The sequence below is a fragment of the Panthera tigris genome, chromosome D2 (genome assembly GCF_018350195.1).
Source record: "Panthera tigris isolate Pti1 chromosome D2, P.tigris_Pti1_mat1.1, whole genome shotgun sequence".
Lineage (NCBI taxonomy): Eukaryota > Metazoa > Chordata > Mammalia > Carnivora > Felidae > Panthera > Panthera tigris.
Window position 1 is genome coordinate 52967472 of NC_056670.1, and position 18669 is coordinate 52986140.

Sequence of the window (18669 nt, forward strand, 5' to 3'; positions counted from 1 at the left end):
AGAGAAAGATATCATACCTGATTTGGTTTTCTCTGCCTTCCATAGGTCTTTTCCAAATACCTCAGCTTTGTTTCTGTCATCCTAAAACTTCATCACACCCAGTACCTGTACAGTGTTGAATCCCGGAGAAGCCAGGTAACAGGAAGGTGACATTAATCACTCCATGCCGATCTGTTCTGACAAAGGGACCCAGAGGCAACAAGCTCAGACCCCTCCTATCACTCATGGGGGTTTAAGCCACATGGAGCAGATTCCCAAACTTTAGTCCCAGTTGTCTTCTCGTGGTCTGCTCCTGCCTCCCGCCCCCCTTCCCTGCCTCTCCGTCTGTAGGTACCACTGGCTTGCCTTTCTTCAGTCTTTATCCCGGGTAGCCATGGTTTCTTCTGTGGGTTGGCTATAATTAGAGTAACCTACCCTACATGCTTGTTGTAACTATCAAATGATCATTATATGAGTTTGTAACATAAAGCTCTTAGCGGTGCCTGCTACATATTGAAGCCCTTAATTTGAGGAGCAAATCACTCTTCTGAAGTCTGTTGCCTCCTTGAGCCAGAAGCATAAAGAACAACATTGGTAACCAGGGCACCTGAGTCCAGGCTGCTCTCTGAACCTCAGTTTCTTCATCAGTACAATGTGGGGGAGAGTGGTGGGGATGGAGGGCTTCCACATCCCTTCCCCTCCAACTGTCCAGGTTAGGTTACCTCTGGGTAGCTCAAGATGCATGGAACAAGGCCTATGGCTTTCTCCCCTTAACTGCCAGCACGAGCCAGAGGGCCCCCAATACTGGACCCTCTCCCCCAAAACTGCCTCTGCCTCCAATTTTAGGTCACTTGCCCTTTGAAGCCAAAACATTCGGGCACGGGGACCAATCATGAGTTACCACTTTCATAAACCCACACCCTTGCATCTGAGTAGTTTGTCAGACAGGTACACGTTCAAAAATGAAATTGCATTGTTTACTGATATGTGTTCTTTTTGTCTGAGACACCTTCTCCTTTCTTTTGGCTAATGTTCCATGTCTTCACTGTATTTTGTTCTGTTTTCTCTTTAATTCATCCTTTCAGATCCTTATGTGGTCTGCCAATAAAGTATTTGAAGAGCTCACAGATGTTGAGCGGCAATTTCACAAAGCACTCTACACAGTTAGAACATATCTGAACTGTGAACGGTACTCCATCGGACTGCTGGACATGACCAAGGAGAAGGTCCTCATTCTTCCATACATTTTGTCTCACCTCAAATCGTCTATACAAGACAGTGATCCATTAAAAAATGGATAATATTCACATACAATGTATAATCATTTCTCATCTTGTTTCATTCATTCGGTTGGAGCTCTCCTAGCTCAGCATAAGTAATGAACACTGTCTTGTTTCTATTTCTTATTCTCCTTGTGAATTGAAGTTATTTTTTCAGAGTAATTGTTCTAAGTGGATAAACACAGGACCAAGTGTCAGGAGAGGTGGGTTCTGATCCTGGCTCTGGGACTTTGTAGTTGAGTGTATTTGGGTTAGGGTGCTTTTGGCTACAAGTAACATCAGACCCAGCTAAAAGCATCTTTAACAATAAGACAGTTATTATCTCATTTAACAAGAAGTCCCGAGTTCTTCCTGGAAGAAGAAGGGCAGAAGAAGGGCGGTTCTAGGTCTGGTTCATTGAGAATGCAGCATGGTCATCAAGGCCCCAGGGGCTTCCTGTTTTCCCACGGCAGGGTCTCTGCCGCCTTCAGCATGGTGGCAAGGTCTCCTCTTGGGGTGGCAAGATGGCTGTTATAGCTCAAGGCATGGCACATGGACAGGACCAAACTGGGTAATGTAAATGTAAATGTTTCCTGTAAATGTTACCATCATCACCTTTCATGTGATGTGAGGAGCACCCTTCCCCAGAAGCGCCTTGGCAGATTTCTCCCCCTTCTTCACTGTCCACAACTGGGCCATTTGCCTGCCCTCAGACTAATCCCAGGCATCTCATAGGGGCCACCCAGGGGCTGTACAAGCCCATATTCCCTGAGAAAAATGACCACCTGGCACCTAAATAAAATCAGGGTCTGTTAGAGAGGAAGAGGGAGAGAACAGATGTTGGGTAAGGTGGCCACACTGTTGGTCGTGCTGCATGACCTTGGCCAAGCCTCTTAACCTATTTAGATTTAGTTTATTTATCTATAAAAGAGCCACTAGCTATTGAGTCCCTTTGACTATGTGTCAGGGCAAGTGCTCTGTACATATTGTTCATTAATGCTCACCACAACCCTATAGCATAAACTCTATTATCATCCCTGTTTTACAGATGAAAACGCTTGAGTGACTTGTTCACATTCACAAGTTCGTAAGCGGTATTACTGGAAATCGTAGGTCTTTTCCAGCTCTAAAATTCTGGATTTATAAAATAAATAAGTAAATAAAATATGCAAAGCCATGAAACTCATAGAAGATATAGTAGGTCATGGAACAGTTTGTTTAATATGTTTACATATAATTGCTTCCAGGAATTCTATGATGAGTGGCCAATCAAACTTGGAGAAGTTGAGCCTTATAAAGGTCCAAAGACACCAGATGGCAGAGTAAGTGCAAATGTCTTCCTCAGTGATATGTGTGCATGGTACAGGTTGCCAAAACCAGCAGGGAGGAAAGAAGAGTGCTGGCCTGAGAAGCCCTGGATTCTAGTCCTGTAAGTTTCTGGGGGACCTCAGAGTAGTAGAAAGAACACTGGACAAGGAGTTTGAGGTTCAAGTCCCAGGTCTTCCCTAGCCAGCTAGGTGCTCCTTGCCTTAACTCATTGTTTAACCTAGGGAAGACCTCCCAGGTCTTCCCTAGCCAGCTAGGTGCTCCTTGACTAACTCATTGTTTAACCTCTCAATTTCCTTTTCTGTAAAGCCGGGCTTAGTGGATCAATAGATCTCAATAGGGAGGGACATCAGAGCCACGTGCCCAGCTTTTTAAGTGCACTATGCCCAGGCCCTCCTTCACACCTGCTGGACTCGAGACTCCAGGCAAGAGTTGGATAGTTGTGTCCCCCTTGACACAAGCTTCAGAGGGCAGGAACGATGTCTCACCACCATGTTCCCAAACACACAGGAAAGTGAAGGTACTGGGATAGAATGTGTCCAGGCCTTGGGGTTTTCATCTGCCCAAAGAAGTAGAGAGATTAGTTCTCAAGTCCCTTCCAGCTTGGAAGGCGGGAAATGTTCATTATACAGTGGGGAAGAGAAAACATTGACTGAGGTTGAGAAATTACATGGTTTGTTCCACTGAAGTTAGTAGTCAGGTATTTCTGGACAATAGAAAGGGATCAGCTAAAAGTAAAACAAGATTCCCGTGAAAGCTGTTTGGATAAATTCAACTTTTAAAATTTAGCTTAACAGGCTTGTTCATGTAGATAAATAGCCAATAGTATTTTCTAGTTGTGTTGCAAGCTTGTAATCAGGACATGAGTAATTTGGTGGTAGTTATGCAGAGCAATGTGGTTAGAATGTAAGGTACCATTTAAATGAGTTTTAAAGTATAAGCTCGCCTATAAGAAGTGTTTTCTTTGGGAAATGAGATCGCTCTCATAATCTCTTTCCTCTTAGGAAGTCATCTTTTATAAAATCATCGATTACATTTTACATGGAAAAGAAGAGATCAAAGTGATCCCGTGAGTACTGTCCTCAGCAGCCAGGAAGTTGCCATTTTGTTTTCGTGCACAGTGCATTTCTTCTCTGTATGACAATGATTTTCTTTCTTCTAATCTTCCTCAAGGACACCTCCTGCAGACCACTGGACTCTCGTTAGTGGGTTGCCGACCTATGTTGCTGAAAATGGATTTGTAAGTTATTGAACACATTTAAACCTTGAATAATATTGGATGAAGCCCTTATCAACTAAGGGGTGGGAGCAGTTGTGAAAGTAAAATGCACACACATGTGAGATGCTCACACAGGACATGGGGGAGAGGCATCTTGGCAGTTGAAAGTAGGTTGACTGGAGACTTCCAGATTACACAAAAATATTTAGTCGTTGTGAGAAAGATTCATCCATTCCCCCAACTTCTTATTCTGTTAGCCATGCAAATTTCAGACATCCTTTAGAAGTCTGTGACCATGATTCATGTTAGGTTTAATTTGATCTCAAGTACAGTTACCTTGGTCAAGACTTTTGAAGCATGGGAAATTACTGACAAGAGGGAAAAATGAATAAATGGGGAACTTTGCCACTGATTGCAATGCAAAATGTAGTGGGTTGATAAAGTAAGTGAAGATCTTTGCCCCGGTCTATCTCGTGGGGTGGGATGGGATGGACAGATAGCAGGCCAGGTCTGGCTAAGAGAGGTCAAGATACAGGCAGACAACAAGCAAGAGGTGTCTGGTAGGCCCCACAGGTCTCCAGGCCAGAGGACCAGAGTCACCATATTTTTCCCACTCTGCCTCAGCCATGCTTTCCTTCCTTCTCGTGGCTGATTTCTCTCCCTTGTTGGGCTTCTCCACCATCTGTGTCGTCTTTTGGCACCAAGATTCCTCCCTGCGAGAGTTCAATGCTTCCAACATTTCTTAGTGTTGGCATTTTCCTATCTTCCCCGTTATGAATCCAAGTTTCTGTAATGTATTTATAGCACTTATTTGCATATTTGCATATTTGATTTCGCTTTAGCGTTGTCCTTGTGTTTTGAGCAGTGTTCATTCATCTTCATTATTTAGGAAATGGGCATGTGAATTATAGTGACTAATAGAGTCACTCGAGGGTCAGAGGGAAGGAGAAATAAAACCTAGGTTAGCTCCTGTTTTCTTTCACTGTCCCAAATTTGCCTCTGCTTAGTGTGAAAGTTGCTGGGTTTGGAACAGTAGCAGAGTAAGGAAAATTCCAGATGTGACTGCAGGATGTTCTTATGTCAGGGTGCTTTGCTTTGGGGTTTCCAGGAGGCCTAAACCCTGGGGTCACTGGGTACAGGACCAGGTGGCCTCAAACAGGTGACACGATCCCTTTTTCTAGGTAGAGACATGCCAAAGGGGAAGAAAAGAAAATGAAGAGAAAAAACAATTTTATTTCTTTTAGGAATAAACAGCACTTTACACTAACAAATATCATGTTTTCAAAATCACTCCAAAATAATTGGAGTGTTTTTTAAATGTTACTCCTGACTTAGTAGTAATGACGAAAACATTCCAATTCATTCCTGAGTCCACAGATACCACAACTTTTCAGCGTCTGTACATAACCAGATTGCTCGACCATTGACCCCCATCCTTTGTTTCCTTGCAGGCCACCTAGGCAGTTTTCTAGGGAAACAGGGTTTCCCCAAAAATCAGTTTGGAGAAAACGATTGTGTCAAAAGCCAGTTCATTGAATGGTTAATTTGCCAAGTCATCAACTTGCCATATTACCAACGTGCCAGGGGATTGATTCCCAAAGCAGGGGAGGATTTTCCGCCAGGTTTTGGTTCTATCACAGACCCACTGCACATGCTTCACTGCTGCCTTCCACATCGGAGCTCCTTCCCTGGGCCCCATCCCTGCTCTCTGAGAGCCCAAGACTGGCGGCAAACTGTTGTAAATCTAGTTTAAGGTATTTCTCACAAAATTGCTCATTAGGCAAATTGGCATTCCCAAAGTGATTTCCAGAGAATTGAGCTTGAGCCATTTCCTGGGACTCTAATTATGATTAGGGTGAACATACATCCAGTTTGCCTGGGCCAGCTTCCACGCACACCTGTTGTGCTTGAGTTATCAATAGTCCTCCCTTTCACTCCCAAAGGTATCACCCTATCATATGCACTTACAAGAGGCAGGACTTACTGAAAACATATTTTGTGTCTAGCACGGGATTTTCTCCAACTTGACGTTATTGACATTTGGGGCCAGACAATTCCTTGTGGGGAACTATCCCGTGCACTGTACGATGTTCGGCAGCATCACTGCCCTCTACCCATCAGATGCTCTACACCACCCTGGCTGGGAACCACTAGCCTAGAGGATGATTTCAAACATTTCAGCAGACCCAGCCAGAACAATGCATTCCTGGGCGGGGCGGGGTGGGGGCTGCTGTAATATCATCGTGGTGCACTCTATGACTCAAGAGCCCTGGGTGCCTTGACTCGGTCCTGCCCTGGGCAAATCCCTTGGCAAATCCTTGACCTTGGGCCAGGGAGGGAGAGAGGGAGGGAAGGAGGGAGGAAGGAAGGAAATAGAACCTTCCCAGAATCTCTGTCATCCCTGCCCCAGCAGAATGACCTTCTCCTCAGCTTCCTCCACTCCTTGGTCTGAACAGCTAAAAGTTTTGAATTTGGAAGAAGAATCCTTAGAGGCTGGGAAGAGTAGGCAGAAGCAGAGATTGTGCTAAATGTCACACAATGACTTAATTAGCAGAAGAGAACCTCAATGTGTTGTTAGCAAATTTGGCCCAGCCGTGGCTCAGTGTGAATAATTTGCCTGCAAACCATGGAGAGCCACAGAAGAAACCCTCGCCTCAAATGCATCCTTTCTTACACTGCTCTGTGGGTCGGTGGTCCCCGCTCTGCACGATGTTTTAAGACTTTCATGTCCTCTTGCTTTACAGATATGTAACATGCTGAACGCCCCCGCAGATGAGTACTTCACCTTTCAGGTAACTCTGCCCTCCGCCAGGCCTCCTATCACTGCTGCCCCCTCCCCCATCCTCAGGGTCTGCCTTGTGCTCAGGTGGCCAGGAGGCACGCACAAGGCTTACGTCCCATTCACCCTGGAGGGACCAGGGTCACCAACCAAGTAGCAGATTCTTCAGGGAAGGGAGAAGAGGGGGGAGGTGGAGGGGGATGAGAGGAGACAGGGTGTTTATCACCCCAGCACTGGGCAGGGAAGCGGGGGGACCCTGCCCCTTCTCCATGCCCTCCCACTCCTGGTCACTCAGTTCTTCAAACAGCGCCTGGCACATCATAGGTGCTCACTAAGTGTTCTTCTTAGGAGTGATCCGCTGCACAAGGTCTACCACCTGGATTCAGCCCTTTGTTGGTTTTCCCAGGCCCTTCCCTGCAGCTTATTAGAAAAGAAAAACTATTTATCGGGTCCTCGGGGGCCTCTCCTGCTGTCAGACTCTTGGTTTTATCTTTCCTCCTGCAGCATCCTGGGATCCCCCTCCCTACCTGTCCCCTCTGCCACCCCCTCCCCACGTGACTGCTGGGGAGAAAGTCGCATCTATCTCTGCGGCCCCTCCCTTTCTGCCTTCTGGTCCGTGTTCTGTGTCCCTATTTTCACAAACATCCACTTAGAGCCCTAGTTCCGGTCAGGAATAGAGAGCCACCAGTGTCTTCCTGTCTGTCACACAGACACACACACACAGAGCCCCAGCTATACCTGCTGGACAGGCTGCCTCCTCGGGTGAGAGGGGTGTGGGAGCAGCAGCAGACGCAAGCCGGGCCTGGGGAAACCTACGGGCGCCTGCTTTGTTTCCTGGAAGGTTTCCCTCGGATCTCCTTGTTCGTCCCTCTGCTCACTGATGTGGAAAACACACAAACACCATATGGCGCGTTTGCTCCTGTTCCTCCCTCCTTGCAGCCAAAGCCTCACTGTGACCATGCTGTGCTGGCCCTGACCCCTACATTTATGGCAGTCGGGTGCCGGGGAAGAGTACACAGGAAGGAGCAAGGGGGCAAGCACTTTCTAAAGTGTCTGACCCTAAGCAGTCCTTGTCGGAACAGGGAGGGAGGGGAGCTGGCCCAGGAGAGCCCGGACTCTGCTCTGATATTTGGGGGCAGCCACTCATGGCTCTGAGGATAAAGATTTTGAGAACCACTCAAATTTTTTTCCCCAAAGCTTTGAATGTCAGGACACAATAAGTTGAGGCTTGATTTCTCTGCTTTTCATTCCAAGTATAAAGACAAGCTCGCCAACTAATAAGCAGTTGTTTATTGAGCACCGGTCATATGCCCAGCACCGGCCCCTCACTTACATGGAAGCCAACAGTGTAGGAAATGCTCTTCCGCAGGATTAGGAAATAGCCTCACAGACAAAAATCAACAACTCCGAAGCATTTGGAAATCATCTAAACTGCTACCTTGTGTGCTCCAGGCTAAAAGTGCTGTTAGAATTCTGAAAAAGAAAAGTTCCGTATGGGTGGAAAAGGTGAGAGAAGGCTTCACAGGAGAGGCAGGCCAGCCTGGGCCTCTGGGGACGGCTCACTGTGCTGAAGGAAGCAGAAGACGGAATAGGGTAGTGTGTTGAGTGCTTGGCTACCTTGCTCATACTGTGCAGGTGCCGCACCCTGGATCACAGGTGTCAGAGGACATCAGAGCTACCCGGGGAGCTTATTTAAGATGCACATCCTCAAATTATGACACAAGCTTGAAAAAAAAGAAAAAAGGTCTTGCACATTGACCTCACGCCACACTTTGAGAAATGCTCCTAAACTTCTGTGTCTGTATCCCCCCACTAGAATGTTATCAACCTGAGATTAGGGCCTGTGGTTAGTAGCCCCAGCAACTAGCCCAGGTCCTGGCACATCACAGGGGAACACAAAAGACGGTTTTGATGGATCCGTCAGGAACACAGAAACCACACTAGGTATTTCAACAGAGAGAATTTAATATAAGGAATTAGTTAAGCAGGTGTTGGGGGACAGAAAAAGTGAATGGGGAACACTGAGGCTTCCGATCCTTATAGCGGTGGGCAAAAGAGAAGCCATTAGGGTTGTTACAGTGTAGACACTTGGTTCCAGTACACTGCATCAAATGGCCTAGAACACTTTTATGGCTCTATAGTCCCAGCTAATTTCTGACCCAGTGTAGGAATTGTGCAGCTCACATAGAGATTAGATTATTCTTCCTTAAAGATAACCAGAGTTGGGGGAAGGTAGCTACGACAGGGTAGTAGTTCAGGGAAGCCTGTGATGCTCCATTAGTCCTCTATCTTGATCCTAGTGGTAGGAGCACGAATGTACACATGTGATGAGCTTGCATAGAAATGCACACACACATGCACACACACACAATAAGTACACATAAACCTAGTGAAATCTGACTGAGATCCATGGATTGTATCAGTATCTATTTCCTGGATTTGATGGTGCACTACAGTTACACAAGCTGTTACCTCTGGGGAAACTGGGTGAAGGGTACCTACGGCTTCCCTATACATTTCTTTTGCAACATCCTGTGAATCTATAGGTATTTCAAAATTAAAAGTTAAGAAAATAATCTAAATGTCCTTCCTGTTTGTAGAAAGGACCTGTAGATGAAACTGGCTGGGTCATTAAAAATGTCTTATCCCTGCCTATTGTCAACAAGAAAGAAGATATTGTGGGAGTAGCTACATTTTACAACAGGAAAGATGGAAAACCTTTTGATGAATATGATGAACACATTACTGAGGTAAGTGCAATCATAAACTAATGGAGACAAATGAAATTCATGAAACAATAGAGGTGGTGCAATTATTTGTTATTCTGGAGTGGTATTTTTGAAGGGCCATTAAGGCATGAGTGACATATGTTTGCGGTCAATATGTGGTTATTGTGTCATTTCTGTTTCCTGGCTTCTGTAAACTGCAACATTTTCTTCCAAAGATTGTACTTTGGCTTAATCAAAATTCTTTACAATATTAGGCAACTGGACAGAAATTTTCTATCTCCTTTCCCCACCCCTTCTATTCCTTATGTTTCTTGCTGTCACCCTCAATCCTCTGAGTTTCAGGCTGTGCTTTATTCTACTGGATATTGTAATTCTTTTGCTCTCATAAAACATTCATGGTGCCTGGTGCACTTTGAAAAGCAAGGGATTAGCCAATTTCATTGTCTGGGGCTGATTATTGGTACGTTTTTGTTCTTAGATTGAAATACGAAGCTGAATTGTTGATGGTAGAAGGGAGATTGATTGAGAGGAAAGAATGTAGATGGTTGCCTCCAAATCAGTTTTTCATTTTTAGAGAATTGAATCACATTTTATCCATTTCAGACTCTCACACAATTTCTTGGATGGTCTCTTTTAAATACTGACACCTATGACAAAATGAATAAGCTAGAAAACAGAAAGGATATAGCTCAGGAAATGCTCATGAGCCAGACCAAAGCTACTCCTGATGAAGTCAAGTCTATTCTGGTAAGTGGGGAATTCAGTCCTGTGGACATTAGGTGGCATCTAAGCACAGCTCCTGGAATTCGCCTAATTACTTAGAGGTCTGACAGATGAGAATAGGTTTAGTCCTAGGCTAAGGAGGAGGAGACAAGGAGATTGGTGGGGGGTGGGGTGGGGGCTGCGGACCTGGGTGGCCCAGTGGACACAGAGCCTTATTGGACTTCTTGGCTGCTTGGTTGGAATAGCACTTTGCTTAAACAACAACAACAACTCAACTCCCGGGTCTGTAGGAGCTGGAGGAGTGACATCTAGATTCAAGTACGTTAGCAAGGAAAAAATATTTCCAGGAAGGGAAGTGTATCAGTCAGTTATTGCCATATACGTTGCCATGTATAACAACAATAACATCTCAGTGGTATACAACATTAAACATCTATTTTTTCACTCATGCATTGGTGGGTTGACTAGTCTTCAACTGATTTCTGGTTGGGCTTGGCTCTAAGCTATGAGTTTGGTTTGCTCTATGCATACCTCATCCTTCTTGCCGAGAAGCCACTTGATAAATGCCCTTCTTATGGTGAGGTCAAAGGTGCAAGAGAGCAAGCCAAACTGTGCAAGCTCATTTCAAGTCTTCCCTCATGGCACATTCACTAAAATTCTCATTGGCCAAATGTGGCCAAGACCAATATCATGGACGATGGGGAAGCAAGTAGATAGATATTTATTAACAGTGTTCTAATCACCACCAAATGAAGGGAAAATACCACACATCCCCTATCTCTATTCCTTTTATTTCCCTGGTTTTCAGAGTGTGTGTGTAGGTGTAGTTTTCTTGGGGTGGGTTTTGTTTTTTCTGGTCTTGGTTTTGCTGAGTTGCTTGGGGATTAAGAGAAATTTTATTTGACAGTTTGAGATATTAAAAATGAGAAAACCTGAGGAGGAGGAAGAGAAATTTCCATAAACTAATAGAAAAACAAATATAAGCCACTCATTTTTCTCTTTCTTGCCTACATATAAATAACCCACATTTCTCTCTCTCTCTCTCTCTCTCTCTCTCTCTCTCTCTCTCTCTCTCTCTTTGTCTCCCCTTCTCTCTCTCTGACAGCCACTGTTACATTTTCAGGAAATAAAAAAAAATCATTACATTATTTTTTTTGGAGAAAATTCTTCATAATCAATGCTATAGGTCTTTTTTGTATCTAGAATACATCTTTGCAAAGAACTCATTACAGCATATTTTAAATACATTTAAACTGATTTTAAGAGTAGAGGAGTCAGATAGAAATTTACTTTATGGGAATTTCACACTTCAATTGCTTTTACATTTTAGAAAATTAAAGAGAAGTTAAATATAGATGTAATTGAAGACTGTGAAGAAAAACAACTTGTCACAATTTTGGTAAGTGTTTTACTTCTATCCTTAACGCCGCTTAAATAAAATATATTAGGATACATGTTCTCATTTCTCATGTAAGAGTTCCCTCTTCTCTGTCACCTTTAAAGGCTAAAAAGAAAAGAGATTTCTTATAAAGAGTGACCTTTTAGTTCTCTGCATTTTTTTCCTCCTTGTGCCCCCTACAGTCCAATCCATAAAGATAACAGAGAATCAAAAACTAGGCTTCTGCATAAAGGAACGCAGGCACAGATTCTAGGCATGTCATGGCCTCGTTGATTTTGATAGTTTTGGATGACACTGTGGTCACCCCGGAAGACATGACAGAATTACAGTAGAACAAAGACCCTTCAAGGCACAATTGTCCTCTGCCAGCACTCGCTTCTGTTTTCTGGAACTTGGAGTAATGTGGTTCTTTCCTCTTGTTGCCACCAGTTGAAATGGTTGAAATAACTTCTCTTCCTGTTATTAATCCTACATTTGGTTCTAGGTAGTTTTGCCTGAAACTTCTTTGCTGTAGACATCTTTGCCACAACCATTTCGTGGCAAATATTTTTGCCACATAACTAAGTGATCTGTAAGGCAGTTTTTTTGTAAAAGAGAAAACTCTTTTGACAGTTTGGTTTCCTTTCTTCATTGAGGAATTGACTGCCTTCAGCAGAGTTAATCTACTGAAGCTAGTTATCAGTAAAACTCTCGTCTTTATATTATGTAAACCTCAGCTAACCCTCACAATTGTCTATATAAACCTTAGCTAGCCCTCATAATGGTCTGTATGGACCTCAGCTAGCCCTCATAGTGGTCTATGCTGTGACAAGTACACGGGGTGGTCTTAAAGTAGGGGTGATGACAACTCCTTATACAGACTTGATAGAAAATACGGTGATAAACCTCACTGGAAGTGTGGAGTAGAATGTGAAGCCAGACTGCGCACCAGGCTGTACTAGACAATGGTAACATGCCAGTCATAATGGCCAAAGCTCAGTTACAAACGCATTACAACCTTAGCATTTCCTCCACATTCCCCATAGAACTTAGGAATGTCTATCAGCAGACGCGGGACAATCTGGCAGGAACAAACAACGGTGTAGAACGCTTTCACAGCACAATACAGAGCTCTGTTGCAAATATGCCTCCTAGTATTTGGAAACTGATGCCTCTCTTAACAAAGGAAGAAATTTTAGTGAAAGAAAGAAAGTGTGATGCCAAAGGAGGAGACAAATCAACAAGCAAAAAAAAAAAAAAAAAAGTGTAATACTCTAAATGAAAGACTTTGAAGACAAGCGCTGAGGTTCAATCCACAGAATGAAATCAGTTATTGGCACAGTACTGCCATGAATCTATGCTATACATTCTAAATATATTCACATTTTTAAAAAAATTTTACAGTAAGGTCTCTTTTATTGTGTTATTCATTTTTTTATGTTACATAAAGATGTTACATAATGTTACATGTTTTATGTTACATCCTTTTTAATGAATGTCCCTCTCATTTTTTTGTGTGATTTTATTTTTATGGCAAAAATTACCTTATAGCTGATTAGTTAGTTACACAGCAAGAATGTTTGCAGTGAAGATGCAATCATGGCAAGGGGAGACGCATGACTTTTGGAGAACTCGGCAATATTTGATTGTGTTTTGAGTTCCTCAGTTTTATGCAGTAATGATTTGGGAGAAGCCTGGAGCAGATTTTACATTCAAAACAGTCTATTTCCTTGTAAAGCTACTGGTTCTTTGCCCATTTTGTTGCTTCTTCAATGTAAGGGCCTTCGTCCTTTAGGTGGAGAACTAGAGAATTTCTACAGTGTCAGGATGCCAACTGCAATTTTGTTTTATGAGGAGGACTGAGGTAGGGGTGCGCTGATGAGGAAAGAAATCCCCCTACCTTCCCTCCTTTCCAAGACAAATCAGGAGGCCCTGCAGCTTGTGATCGCCACACCGTAGATCTGGAGAGGATTTCCCAAAGAAGTACCTTCGTCACTCATCCTTAATTCAGTTTTTTCTCATTCATGCAGTAGTTATCGAGAGGTACTATAATTCAAGGAGCTGCGCTGCATCCTGAGGACAAAAGGTAGTGTGGTCTGGTCTTATCTGGTTCAAGAAGCCCCATTTACTAGGGAGATAAAATACAAACAGTGACACTGCCCCAGATGGACGAGTTCATAGACTGTGGACACCAACGGCTCCGGGGAGGCCAAGGGCCTGATTCTACTCACAGACGGTGGTCTGGTCGAATATGAGACAATAGCCGTGGCAATGAGGCTTAATGGGAAAGCAGGAGTTGCAGATAAGGGTTTTGGGGATGGCTGGAGGTGAGAAGGGGAAGCAAGACGGTACAGAACGGGGCCTGGAGACACAAGCGAGCACATTGTCTTAGAGAACCCCAGGCCAGCTGGTGTAGCAGAGCTCCAGGGAGCACAGGGGAGGAGCCCTGAGGCCCAGCGGGAAGGTGGGGCAGCATGACCGCCTGGTACCTGGTGAAGTGGCCCGCTCAGGGGCCCAGGGGGACCCTTCTGGGAACAGACGGAGCAAACCAGCCTCGACACAGGTGGCCATCAGAGCCATTTCATGGCCGAGTTGGGGTAGCAGCTTAACTGTGTGATTCCTCAGAGAGGTGAAAACTGGCCTTGGGGTGCCCAGAATTCCCACTTAGCAGACTAACCAAAAGCCTTTGTTCTTACAAACCCTCTGTGTCACAGAGTTTTAAATGGCTGTTCTTCAAAACCTATCATCTTTGTACTAAACTACTATCTTATTGGATTGCCTGTTACTGCAAATGGGATCTGGGAGTCATTCATCTGCGAACCTCTTCCTTCGTTTCCTGCTAAAATGAACATTTACACTTTAGTGTGACTGAGCCTGAAAGCATTAAAAAGCACTTTCACATTTTATCTTCACTCTGCAAACTGTAGGACTGAGACAGCCTCTAGTGGGGAGTCTGTGTGGCATGGAGTTTTCCCCACCCCAGCTGATGAACCTTCTCTTACTCTGATTTTTAAAAGATGTGCTTATTGTCTGCCTCTCCGTGAGAATGCATGTTTCAGGAGCAGTGATAATGTCTACTTTATTCATCCATAATGCCTACAACACACATAGGAACCAATAAGTGTTTGTTGAATGAATAAACAATAAATGAATGAAAGAAACAGAAGAACTCACATGGGCAAGGAAGCCGGGAAGGTTTGGAGAGAGAAAGAAAATGACAAGAAGGAGTAGCCAAGGACATAGGAGGGTCCTGTGAGAAATAGAGAAAAGTTTTGTGAATTGAATCCCTGTTAATTCTCTGTGGCACTTGCAGATGAAATTGCCATTGCTAGACAATGAAGACAACAATGTTACTGTTATTGTTCCCATTTCACAGGCTAGTTCAGTCTGGGAGATGTAGCTAATCTGAACCCAGAACTGAACACTAGTCTCCTGGCTCCAAACCATTGCTTTTCAGGGAAAAAGAAAAAAAAAATCTCTGCCTAAAGTGACACAGTCCAAGAGTAGACTGATGAGAAGGGATCAGAGGAGGTCACTGGGAGACCTGGGGAACAGAGAGAAGGACAAGGGTGTGAGAAGTCAACTCCGACTCAGGGGTTAGGGGATGAAAACCCATAATTTTACTTAAAACAACCATATACCATTTGGTATTGAAGTCTGTATAAAGTAGAGCGTGAACTATCCCCTGGGAGACCTTAAACTTGCTGAGGGACATGGCCTTAGCACAGTGCACAGGACTCAGCACGGGCTCAGTAAATACCCAATGCACTGAATTGCTCCTGTACGTGGACCCACATAGCTCTTGCTAACTTCTCCCTCCTGGCGCTTTCGCTCCTCCCCTGGGATTTCCTCCTCCCTGCCTTCCAACAAATCAGCTGAACTCACATCCTTCCTGAATCTCTCCTTCTTCAATCCCACTTCCAACCTGCCTTCAATTTCTCCCCCAGCCCTGGGCCCTGGGTGTTATGCTCTGTGAGTATTCTAAGCTCTCACCTTTCAATGATCTATACTGTGTAACCATTTCAATAGACCGCGTTCTTTAAGGGCAAGATCCATAATTTTGTTTCCTCAGCCATGTCAATACTCATGTGCTGAGTTCACTCTCTAACCTATCTACAGTCCTAAATCCTAACAAGGTGTGGGGGTAAGTGAGGTGTCTGCAGGTGTACCAATGCACCGCAGAGCATTTGTTCATTCAGTCCACAGACATGTCCCAAGCACCTGTCTGGGACAGGCCCTGCCAACTCTGGGCTACCGCAGCAAATAAGACACGCGTGCTCCCACACTGTGGCGCCCACAGTCTACTGAGCATATAAAGAGTACGATAGAAAAAGGGGCGCCTGAGTGGCTCAGTCGGTTAAGCGTCCGACTTCGGCTCAGGTCACGATCTCACGGTTCGTGGGTTCAAGCCCCGCATCGGGCTCTGTGCTGACAGCTAGAAGTCTGGAGCCTGCTTCTGATTCTGTGTCTCCCTCTCTCTCTGCCCCTCCCCTGCTCACACTCTGTCTCTCAAAAATAAATATATGTAAAATAAAAACTAAAAAAAAAAAAAAAGAATACAATAGAAATGAATTAAGTGATCACATACTATTTACTAAACATTTCTTGAATAGGAAAATAAAGTCGAGTACTGAAAACAGGTAAGGCTGCTGCAACTAAACATTTCATTTAGCAGCAAAGAAAGAAAACAGCCATTGGAGATGGATTTGGAATTGAATTCCAGCACTCAGAAAGTTTCTTAATATAGCTGAGTCTCAGTGTCACCATCTGGAAATGGGGATAATTGTGCAGGTTTGTTGTGAGGATAATAACACACGTAAACCGCATCCCCCAGAGCCGGTCCCACTGAGGCTCAGTGGGGTTGCATGCGGTATCCTTTCGTGGTAATTTTGTTTTACGCCCAGGGCTGAATGTGTGAGACCAAAGGGAAAGAAGATGCATGTAACCTGAAACCATCTGTCCTTGTCCCAACAGAAAGAGGACTTGCCAGACCCACAGACGGTGGACCTGTACGAATTCCGCTTCAGTGACTTCCCCATCACAGAGCACGAATTGATTAGGTGTGGGCTGCGACTCTTCTTTGAAATAAACGTGGTGGAGAAATTCAAAGTACCCGTAGAGGTCAGATCGCATTTAATTTAAAATACTGTGTGATTCTGTTGCTGTACTCGCTAATGTGTCCCGTGGTTCAAAAGATTAACTTCAGTTAGGATTTTCAATTATTATTAACTTTGTAAATATATCAGCTTAAACCCTGTCAACAAGACCAACCTATCTTTTTAGATAAGATTGTCACAGACCTTGTAACCTTTAGAATTCTATTCCAAAGTCTGAACGGTGTTGTCTTCTTTGGGTGACAGGTTCTTACCAGGTGGATGTACACCGTGAGAAAAGGGTACCGGTCCATCACTTACCACAACTGGAGGCACGGGTTCAACGTGGGGCAGACCATGTTTACCTTGCTGATGGTAGGTGCAGAGAGCTGTAAATAATTGTCAACCCACATATTTCCCTCTTAGGCATGATGAGAAATGGATACGGTCCACCATTTTAGGTCAGTAATTTTGGAATTCGTGGACACAATCCTGTAAATCCCAAACTTCCCTGTGGATGATGCCAGGGAAAATGGGTATCCCTGGGCATGGGGCTGGATTATCACCTTGACATTCACATACTTACCTCTTTAAATGAAAATTCGGTTACCTGCTGGGTTTTGTAATTGCCCAGAAGGAGCTGTAATATGCAAGAAATTAAGCCACCTTGGTCTAAAAACATGGCAGGCCGTCTTCTCCTTTGCAGGCAGTCTTCACTGCACTTGTTCGGAGGTGTATTTATCTAAGTAAATGTATATACATATATTCTTTTAGACAGGGAGACTAAAGAAATACTATACGGATCTTGAAGCCTTTGCCATGCTCGCTGCTGCTTTCTGCCATGACATTGACCACAGAGGCACCAATAATTTGTATCAGATGAAGTAAGTGATATACTGATGATGTTTGAAGGCACCTCGGGGGAGAAGAGAACTTGTCTCTGTCCCTTGGCCCTGTCAGCAACTCTTCATCACATTTAGGACTCTCAGGGCCATGTTCTGTTCCTTCTGAGCTTCAGCCTCATGATAATGTCTGCTTTCTCCCTGGAAGCTTGCAGCCCTGCAGCCCCCTTGCCCTTGGGTTTCCACTTCCAGGCGTGCCCTGCCCTACCTGTAAATGCCTTCACTCCTCCTTTCTTCAACCTGATTAGCCAGAGTATCAGATTCGTATATGAAAGTGCACAGGCCTTGGGCTTACACTTGTATACACCTGTGTAGCCCCCAGCTTAAGCCAGGGGGCGTTTCTTCCTGGGCTCACTCCCCTCCCTTCCCCTGGCTCCTCTGCTGCTCCCCAGCTCTCTTTCAGCTGGTTTGCACCTTATTCTCCTGCCCCGACAACGTGCAAACAGTAAGGGTGCAGGTTCTCAGCTCAGACAGATTTGGGTTCACAAGTCATTTAAACTTTGTAAGCCTCGACTTCCTCGCCTGGAAAATAAGAGTTATAATAATGGTACCTAATAGGTAAGGTCGTTGTAAAGATGAAATGAACAAATGAATATCATGGTAGCCTCTTGGCAGTAAATGAGTAGTAAGTATTATTATTATGTCACTGACACCCTTCAAAATTCATCAGCAATGCCCATGGCCAGTCTTGCTCCTTGATAATGGCTTTGAGGATGCCCTGTGTGCCTTAGATACTGTATCCTCACCTCTGACACACTAGCTACCGGAGGCACTAGGTATTCTAGAGACAACAAGCTTTGGAGTCTGGGCTTGTGGGGTCCAACCACTTCCTGGTTGAGGCAGCTTGGGGCACATCCCTTCGTCTATTTGAGACTCAATTTCTTAGCGGTAGAATGGGCACAATATCTACCCGCAAAGACTTGTGGGAATCAAATGAAATTACATGTAGACGAAACTACATAGTAGGTGCTTAAGAAAAATATGTTCACTGAGTGAAAAGCACATCGTGAGCAGTGACTTCTCACCTATGGGGCTTTGCCTTGAAAAGAGGAATGGCACTCTGGTTTTGGGCAAGGGATGTCTTCCTCCCGAGAGACTCGGGCCCACGTTGGCTATTCCGCACCTCGCACACAAGTCTCCTGACAGTCACCGGGTCCCCTTCCTCTCCTCGGATCACTGGTGCATTAGCCAATTCAGCTCCAAAGGAGCTCACATTTATAGCTCCTATCGTGAGCTGACCCAGGCTAAGAACTTGACACTCATCGTCTCATTTAATCTTTGC

The 18669-nt window shown here is 44.5% G+C and overlaps 1 protein-coding gene across 6 annotated transcripts in view; it reads left to right on the forward strand.

Moving 5' to 3' along the window:
- The window catches only part of PDE6C (phosphodiesterase 6C), a 45269-nt gene that overhangs the window by 7019 nt on the left and 19581 nt on the right, over positions 1-18669 (forward strand). For 4 of the 6 annotated variants that reach the window (XM_042960763.1, XM_042960764.1, XM_042960765.1 and 1 more), the window contains exons 3-14: positions 46-135; positions 1065-1205; positions 2486-2560; positions 3569-3633; positions 3738-3804; positions 6528-6575; positions 9163-9312; positions 9895-10038; positions 11345-11413; positions 16367-16513; positions 16753-16860; positions 17260-17369. In XM_042960763.1, coding sequence (XP_042816697.1) covers positions 46-135; positions 1065-1205; positions 2486-2560; positions 3569-3633; positions 3738-3804; positions 6528-6575; positions 9163-9312; positions 9895-10038; positions 11345-11413; positions 16367-16513; positions 16753-16860; positions 17260-17369 — 1214 coding nt within the window. The remainder of the gene's footprint in view (positions 1-45; positions 136-1064; positions 1206-2485; positions 2561-3568; positions 3634-3737; positions 3805-6527; positions 6576-9162; positions 9313-9894; positions 10039-11344; positions 11414-16366; positions 16514-16752; positions 16861-17259; positions 17370-18669) is intronic. The other 2 variants (XM_042960768.1, XM_042960767.1) reach the window with 2 other exon arrangements.